General features: G+C 37.5%; 1 protein-coding gene across 1 annotated transcript; it reads left to right on the plus strand.

Annotated features, from left to right (window-relative positions):
* Nucleotides 1-546: 546 nt before the first annotated feature.
* LOC141665737 (uncharacterized) lies at nt 547-1,437 on the plus strand. The gene is made up of 2 exons (XM_074471719.1): nt 547-999; nt 1,240-1,437. Exons 1-2 carry the CDS (start codon nt 547-549, stop codon nt 1,435-1,437), a joined length of 651 nt encoding a protein of 216 aa, XP_074327820.1.
* The last annotated feature ends 7,432 nt before the right edge of the window (nt 1,438-8,869 follow it).

The following is an 8,869-nucleotide window of genomic DNA, read 5'->3' on the forward strand; positions in this document are numbered from 1 at the left end:
TATGAGCAGTACTTCTCTAATGTTTATAGGGAGGCTTATTTGAGGGAGTTTCATTCTATTGTGCAGCACGATGATGAGAGCATTACTGATTATATGGCGAGATTTATAAGATTAGCTGGATTTGCTGGGGCAGTTGCAGGGACTGCTGCACAGCAGGATGATAAATTTAAATGGGGTTTGAAGTCTTATCTGAGGGGTTCCATAATTTCATTCAAATTTGATAATGTGGCAGAGGTGGCTGATGCAGCAAGGGATGTTGAGAAGGAAAGCATAGATTTCAGGACTTCTAGGTCTAATAGTGGTATCAAGAGGACGAGGGATGATCAGGGTTTTATACAGGGTAGACAATGGTATGGAGGTCACAGTGGTCAGCAGGGACAGTGGCGCGGACAGAATCAGAACAGGGGTGGTTAGTCATTCCATGGTCGGAATCAGTATGTTGGTCAGAATCAGAATCAGCAGTGTTAGCGACAGAAGGGGCCTAGGTAGTGGCAGAATCGTCAATAGGGGCAGAGCCATTACTCAGTGTATGGGGGAAACCCAAATATGATTCCAGTGGCTCATTGTGCTACATGTGGTGGACGTCATCCAGGTAGAGCTTGTTATAGAAAGATCGGGGCTTGTTTCTTGTGTGGTAGCATGTCCCATAGGGCAAAGGATTGTACAGTGTCACGCAACACTGGTGGAGGAGGAGGTGGTAGTGGCAATGGCAATCAGCAGAATCATACAGCCAGATTGTTTGCATTGACTGCAAATCAGGCAGTAGCTAATTTAAGTACCGTTTCAGGAACACTTCTTATTGGTAAACGTGATTCTTTTGTGTTATTTGATACTGGTTTGACCCATTCTGTTGTGTCTCTATCATTTGTTCGTTATCTTGGCGTTGAACCTTCATTATCATATCCTCATATGTCTATTGCTAACTCGATGGGGAATTCTGTTATTATATCTGATGTATATCGAGAGTGTCTGATAGTTGTGGGAGATAGAAATTATAAGGTTAACTTGCTTCCAATGGAGATGCATGACTTTGACATTATCTTGGGCGGGACTGGTTGAGTGAACATCGTGCCACAATTGATTGTCAAGGAAAGAGGGTGATCTTTGGGGATGCAGATAAACTAGAATTTGTATACCAAGGGTCTCAGCCGAAAGGGGGGGGGGGTTAAATTAATTTATGCTCTAAAGGCGAGTAAATTGTTATCTAAGGGTTGTGATGGCTACCTTGCTTTCGTGAAGGATACATCGAAGGATGAACCTCGCATCGAGGATTATCCAGTTGGCATGGAGTATGAAGATGTGTTCCCCGATGAGCTACCAAGTTTGCCACGACATAGAGAGGTGGAGTTTACTATTAAACTTATTCCAGGTGCCGAACCTATTTCTCAGGCGCCTTACCAAATGGAACCACTTGAGTTGCAAGAATTGAAGGAGTAGTTGCAAGAGTTGTTGGATAAGGGATTTATCATGCCAAGTGTGTCTCTGTGGGGCACTCCTGTGCTGTTTATGAAAAAGAAGGATGGTTTCATGAGATTGTGCATTGACTACATGGAGTTAAATAAGGTGACTATCAGGAACAGGTATCCTTTGCCATGCATTGATGACTTGTTTGATCAGTTACAAGGAGCGAAATTGTAATAACCCCAATTTTTGGAAATTTTTGAAACCCTTATGAATAGTAATTTTGCAGATTATGCTGAATGAGAAAACTTTTCATGCCACACTATGTAGGGGTTCTGTTATTGATCTTCTGGGATATTATTAGTACTCTATATGATAAATAAGTGTATCTAAAGATCGTCAGAATCCAAATTCGAACACTTTGATTTTTCCCGAAAATCTACCAGATACAGAAAGAATTGAGTATAAGGTAACAGAATAAAAAGGACTTAAATTCAAGGATTATAAGAGAGGATCATGAAAGGAATATAATGTATTGAGAAAGGTTAAAAAAACCTAAGTAATAAGATCCCGGGTATGATCCCTCAAACGATAAATGAAAACGAAAGTTAAGCGAACCGTATAACAGATCAGCGGTCATTAGGCTAGCAATTAGGAGTTAATCAAGGAGGTTAGGGATGATGATGTCATCAAACCAACAAGGTGTGAATAAGTGGAAGCATTATGACATGTGCAAGATGACATAAGCATGACAAGGGGTTTTGTTTTGTTGGTTGATTTTGGGCCATGTAAAATTTACCATTGTAAAAAGATAAAACATTTTCCAAGGCAAAAAGGAGAAGCAACCAAACAAATATCATAAAACACAAAAATTAGAAGTTGACTTTTGCTTCCAAGAGCAAAAGCTCTCGGCCAAAACAAACCCAGCAACTTTAAACTGCCATATCTCCTTCAATACTCACTGAAATGTTGTGTTCTATAGCTCGTTGGAAAGGTATTGAGATGGTCTACAACTCTTGTTCACAAGTCTCGTCCAAATAAGCAAGGTAAGACCCTCATTTTTACAGTTCTTTCAATCGGACTTTTAGAAACTTTAAAGCCTAACTTTGTGTTCTTGATTTCTTTGGAAAGATCAAGCTTGTAGGAGGCTCCATAAGGCTTCCTAGTAACTTTCCACCCTCCAGGAAAGGTATAAATCTTCACACCCTTTAGTAATAAGTTTGAATGTTGAAGTTTGGAGATGGTTTGGATGGATGAGTAGTAATTTGAATGATAAGCATGATTCGAGATTAATTGTTAAGTAGTTTAGTTGAATTTGGAGATGTTATAATATATAATTGGATTGAGATCCTTGAGCTTATTATGACTGAAATCAGTAGCATTTATGTGTATCTTGAGTTGTTGTTGATTAGTAGTTGGATTGATATGATTTGGAATGGTTAAAATTTGGGAAATCGCGTAAACATAGCCGTCGTAATGTCCGATTTACTTTAGACTGTTTTTGCTCTTAACATCAGGACCCGAGAACTCCCTGTTAGTTTTGACCATTGCCATGATTAGATAGTTCATGCTACGAGCTTCGTTTTGATATGTGGTTCGTTTGAATCCGATATACGGTTTAGGAGAAACGACCGTTTTAAGTAACGGCGTTTCGCGACCGAACCATTACCCCTCGCCTTACTTTGAAACCTTGGTTAAGGACTTTAAATGACTATTTGGTATATGAAACATTTATATAAAGTGGATTAGGCAGTTGGTAAGGTACTTACGAAAGAATCGCTTTAAAATTCTTAATGGTTAATTTATTAAAAATGGTGGAGCCGAGGGTACTCGAGCGACTTAAGTAAATCGTTAAGCGCGAAAGCGAACGTTAGGACTCTAAATGGTTAAAGTCTAGTTTCTTAAGCGACCGGGGTTTAATTCCGACTTATATTGTTGTTCATAGGTTATCGGACCCACTCTAAGCTTAAGTCTATCCGGGAGCACTCAGGCAAGTTTTCTACCCGTTATACTGTTGTTGTGATGTATATGTGTATATGCATGATCTTGTGATAAATGCATATTTGTTATTAGCAAATTCTTGTGATATATTGAAGCATGTGATATGGTATATATGCATGCCTGTTTCGTATTCTTGATTTATATATCTGTTAGTTCAAATACTTATTAGTTGCATAATACCTATGCTAGAGATAAGCAGTAGTTGCGTATACCCTTAGTATAGGGAACCTAAAGGTGAACATATTTCTAAACCGGGAGTCGATGTTCCCGAGTATATATATATATATATATATAGTTATATATATATGGATATAGTTTTCAAAACTATTGATCGAATAAGCTTTATTCGATAACTTTATTTTATTTAATGAATATTAGTTGAATATTCATTCGAGGACTTATGACTCTGTTTATTCTATTTAATAATTATTAATTGGATATTCATTTGAGGATGTATGACTCTGTTTGTTTTATTTAATGAATATTATTTATAATATTCATTCGAGGTATTATGACTCCGCTTATTATTTAATAATATTCTTTATTTTATTTAAAGAATAATGTTTCGATAATTAAACTTATTTTCGATTATTCAAATAAAGATAGTACTTTCGTATAAGTATATCTTTGGTTATTTAATATTCAATTCAAGTATGAGTTTTAAAACTTCTACTTCGATTATTTTTATAAGGATTGTCTTTATGAGGATATTATTTAAATAATAATATTCAGATATTTCTAATATATCGAGACTGATTTATTTTAATAAATCAGCAGTACTCCAAATATTCTTAAAAATGTTTTCGAGTCTTCAAAATGATTTTTAAAAGTTAGGGCGGATCCCAAAACTCATTTTTATATTTAAGATCCTCCTTTCGAAGGGGATTTAAATACTCGCTCAAAACCTGAGGGATCTGGCTTTGTGGTGTATTTTATATTCGCAACGAGGTTTATGTTTTGAGAAAACAGTTTGATTACTTGCCCAATGTTCGGGAAGTAAGCCCATCCAATTGAGTCGGCATAAGCAACAGGCCGGGGTACGGTCTATCATAGTGTAAGTGGCTGGGTGGCGGTCCATCAACGCGTAAGAGGCCGGGTGGCGGTCCAGCACAAGGTCTTAATACGACCAGGGTGATGACCGGTGGGGGATTCATCCATCTACTAGTAGAAAAGGTTACTTATTGGTATCTTTGTCTGATCAGCAAGATATCAGGTTTATGCCAAGGTTTTCTCCTTTCCAAAATTTATTGGATATTGCAACTCTGTTTATAATTTTCATAACAGAGGTTTTCAAGGAGTGTATGAAATGTATATATATATAGGTGTATATATATATCGGGACTTAATGAAGTATCTCGTAACTTCATTATTTATATTGATATTTCAAGGATTGAATCTATTCAAGTCTTATCTTGTAGTCTCATCTGGGTGATGAACTTTTGAACTAATTATAACTTGAACGGTGGTAGTTCAAGTAGTATTTGGAAAAAGATATAAGTATATTGGAGTATCTTGTAACTTCATCTTTTAAACTTATATCTAGTAAATGATTATCTTATGCATGTCAAAGATTTTCAGAAAAATGTTGAGACAAGGTTAGATATATGAGATCACCTTGCAACGATAGTTTTATACAGTTATAAATTGGAACTCTGTGTATATTATGCATGGAAGAGGACTTCCAAGATTTTGAAAAGTATATATGTATATATACTGAATATTTTGCGACTTCATCGCATTAAGATATCAAACTTGGTTCATTTCTTTTGACCAAGACTTTCATGAGTACTATGAGAAGGCTCATATACTGTAAATCATTATACATATTATTTTGGTGGGCTTGTTGCTCACCCTTGCTTTTTTCTTTCATCACACAATAACAGATAGAAAAGATGAACAGGACCAAACTCCCAATTCGCGAGCGGATAGGAAACGTTCTGCAGTTTCCTATAGGCATTGATGTCGCTGTAGCTGAGGTAGGAACTACCAATAGGCTAGGCTTCAACTTTTAATGTACCAGATTTATGTATATTTATGAATTATAATAATGGCAAAGAAATGTAAATTTATTCAGAACCCCTTTTAAGGTGTATTGGCATATGATTTTGGAATAAAACGACTTGTGGTTATTTTTGGATATTCATCTCTGAGACTATAACTTGTGGTGTGTGTGTTTATTGTGGGGTCACAGTACAGAGTAGTTGATTATTTATTAAAATTGGGTGTTATTAAGGGAAATGGAACTCGTGACAGCCCGGATCCCCGACCCCGGATTTGAGGGTATTACAGAAATGGTATCAGAGCTAAGCATTATAAACCTCAGAGATGATATGACGTTAAAATAATTTCACTAAGATAATAAGAACTCTTGCCAAGTTCATAGTCGGACTACCTAACGTAGTACTGATAGTTAAAACCTTTATGGGAACCCTTATAAATATCGTGATAGAATTGTAGTTCATTATCGTATATGGTAGCGGGACTCCGAACCCTGAGGTTGAGGAGCAACAGCGCGATGATGTTTTATTACTAATTGGAGATCGTATTGTGGATCCGATAGAGCGTCCTAACGCAGGACCGGATGATGTTGATATTGAGGATGTAGCGGTTCAGGATGTTGTTCTAGAAGGGATTGTTGCTGAGGAGGATCCCGTGAAGGATCCTGACAAGAATGAATAAAGGACCACTGAGGAATCGATGACCATGGTTAGGGCAACTCCCAGAGGTAGGATTGGCCGGTCACTACCAGAGGTTCATTCAAGTTTGTAAAGATAGTAGCCCCTTTAACGCGGCTTACTCGTAAGACTGAGAAGTTCGAATGGACAGAGAAATGCGAGAACAACTTTTAAGAACCGAAGCAAAGGTTGGTGACGTTCCCTATGTTGGCGTTGCCGGATAGAAAATGAGATTTTGTGAAGTGTAGTGACGCTTCGCATAAGGAATTAGGGTGCTTCTTATACAACACAGCAAGGTAATCGCGTACGCGTCAAGACAATTAAGGGAATATAAAATTCGATATCCCCACCCATGAGCTTGGGCTCGTGGCAATAGTTTTGCCCTAAAGATGGGAGGCACTACTGGTATGGAGAAAAGTGCGAGATTTACACTAGCCATAAGTGCTCTAGTACATTTTCACGCAGAAAGAGCTCAACATGCGCCAAATGAGGTGGTTAGAGCTAGTCAAGAATTATGATTGGGAGATTCTTTATCATTCAGGGAAAGCCAGTGTGGTGGCTGATGCCCTTAGTAAAAAGGAGAGACTCAAGATAATAATGTCTTTGGGAGAGTTTATAAGAGATTTTGAGAAAATGGAAATAGAAGTGAAGATAACCGGAGCCGGTACCGAAAAGCTGTTTGAGATTGCAATACAGACCGAATTTTTGGATAAGAACATATTGTGCCAGAAAAAAGTGATGAATGAAGGCAGAGAGTCAATGACTGGAGAAGAGATCCATACCGAGAAAGATGATAAGGGGATAGTGAGGTGTTCCTACAGAAATTGGGTTCCAAAAGTTCAAGAGCTTAAGGATGAGAACTTAGATGAGAGCCATAGTTTGAGGAATATGATTTAGGGCAAACCCTGAATGTGATAGTCAGGGAGGTTGCCATCAAGAAAGAAAGAACCCATAACATAATAGAGTGGAAAACAAGGTTTTTAATGTATAAGATAACCCCGATTATGGGAGAAGGTTGAAACATTTCATACTAAGGAAACAGAAAGTCGAGTAAGGAAAGGAGACCCGAGACGGTACTCCTATACGGTAATTTATGGACCTGTCTAGACAGAACTTAGACTATTATCCCCAACCACCACCTTGAGGAAACAATGCGGTAGGAAATTCTTTCAGGACCTTTAAGTCTCTAAGCTCTCAGAGTTCCAAGGAACAGGTTGACCTAGTCGAGGCAAGAGCCTGGCTAAAGGAAATAGAGGAATCATTTGAGATTCTGAATGATTGACGAATCACAAAAGACTGTTTTTGTCACTTACCCTCCTAAGAGAGAGACCACCCGCTGGTGAAAGGCCAAGGAAGGCACGAAGCAAGAGATTATAATAAACTGATTTAAGTTCAGTCAATTGTTTTCGGGAAAGTAATTCCCAAAGATAAGGAGATAGTGTAAAAGCTTTGGAGCTAGAACAAAAGCGGATGAGTATGGTGAATTATGAATCTAAGTTGTAAAAGTTGTCAAGATTCGTTCTGAGGACACGAATCCAGAATGACGGGATGTTTGAAATCAATACTTATGTTGTGTTGGTTCATGAAATAAGGATAAGAGAAAGGAAAATAAAAAGAAACTGAAGTGGAAAGGAATATAAAGGCAATAGAGTTTGAGGTATGATAAGGGAGTTGGGTATGAGGAAACCCTAAAGACTCTAGCAATAGAAATAAAAAAGTATGCATTCATCAGGATGAGGGTGATTCACCATGAGTTAAAATTGATGGTTGAGGGCATAAGAGATACATATATTTTATCCCCTGTAAGTTGGGAGGATTCGAGGAAACCTTGAGATAGTTCGAAGGATAAATAATGAGATGCGGATAGACTGAGGAGACAAGAAAGTAAGAAATTAAGAAAATTGGATGAAGAAAGTGACCTTCAAGAAGGTGAAGTGTAAGACCGGTGGCATAATACCCAGAAAGGGAGACGCCAGATATGAAAGATATCCCAACATTGAGGTGACTGTTGAGATAAACAACAAAAGTAAATAAGGAATTATTAAGAAGAGGTTCACGTTGAACATGACCAATATCTTCCAGAACATCCTTGTTATCATTACCAAATTAGGCAAGAAAAGCGGATAACCATTTTTATCTTTTGGAGGCCATGTGGATTGACCTTAACTTGAATAAGGATGCTATTGTGAAATTCGGTATAGACTATCGAGGTGGAAATGATTGAATAAGATACCCTTATCAGGGATATATGACTTGATTTATCCATGGAAGGATGCATGTACCTTTTTAAAGGTGGAATTAAGGATAGAACATCGATAACTTAAAACGAATCCTAGGGGACATAAAGGTTGGCATTTCACCCTTAATAGGGACATCATGAGTTTTGACAGTATGAATTGAAAAGGATTAAGGTAATAACAACCTTTAAGGATCAGTGGAGAAATTTTTCAGAAGTATGTAGACAATGATTCTGGTATTAATAAATGGTATCTTGATATGCCCTATATCTAGGGAATTCATGAGGAACGATTCAAGGATAACCTTAGAGGTTTTACAAGGAGAAAGATAATATTCAAAATTCTCAAGAATAGAAATTATGATAAAGGAAATATGACGTAATTATAATGATGCCAAGTGGGGCACGTGTTAAACCACAAGAAGGTATGGATCGAACCAGTAATGGTCGAAATTGTTCAGGGCAATTAAGACTTAGGATAAAAGATGTTCTAATTATGATTGAGAGTCAGTCATGGCAGTGATTAACCTCTAAAGACTGAGGCAATAACTTATGG

Source organism: Apium graveolens, chromosome 6, assembly GCF_009905375.1.
Source record: "Apium graveolens cultivar Ventura chromosome 6, ASM990537v1, whole genome shotgun sequence".
NCBI lineage: Eukaryota > Viridiplantae > Streptophyta > Magnoliopsida > Apiales > Apiaceae > Apium > Apium graveolens.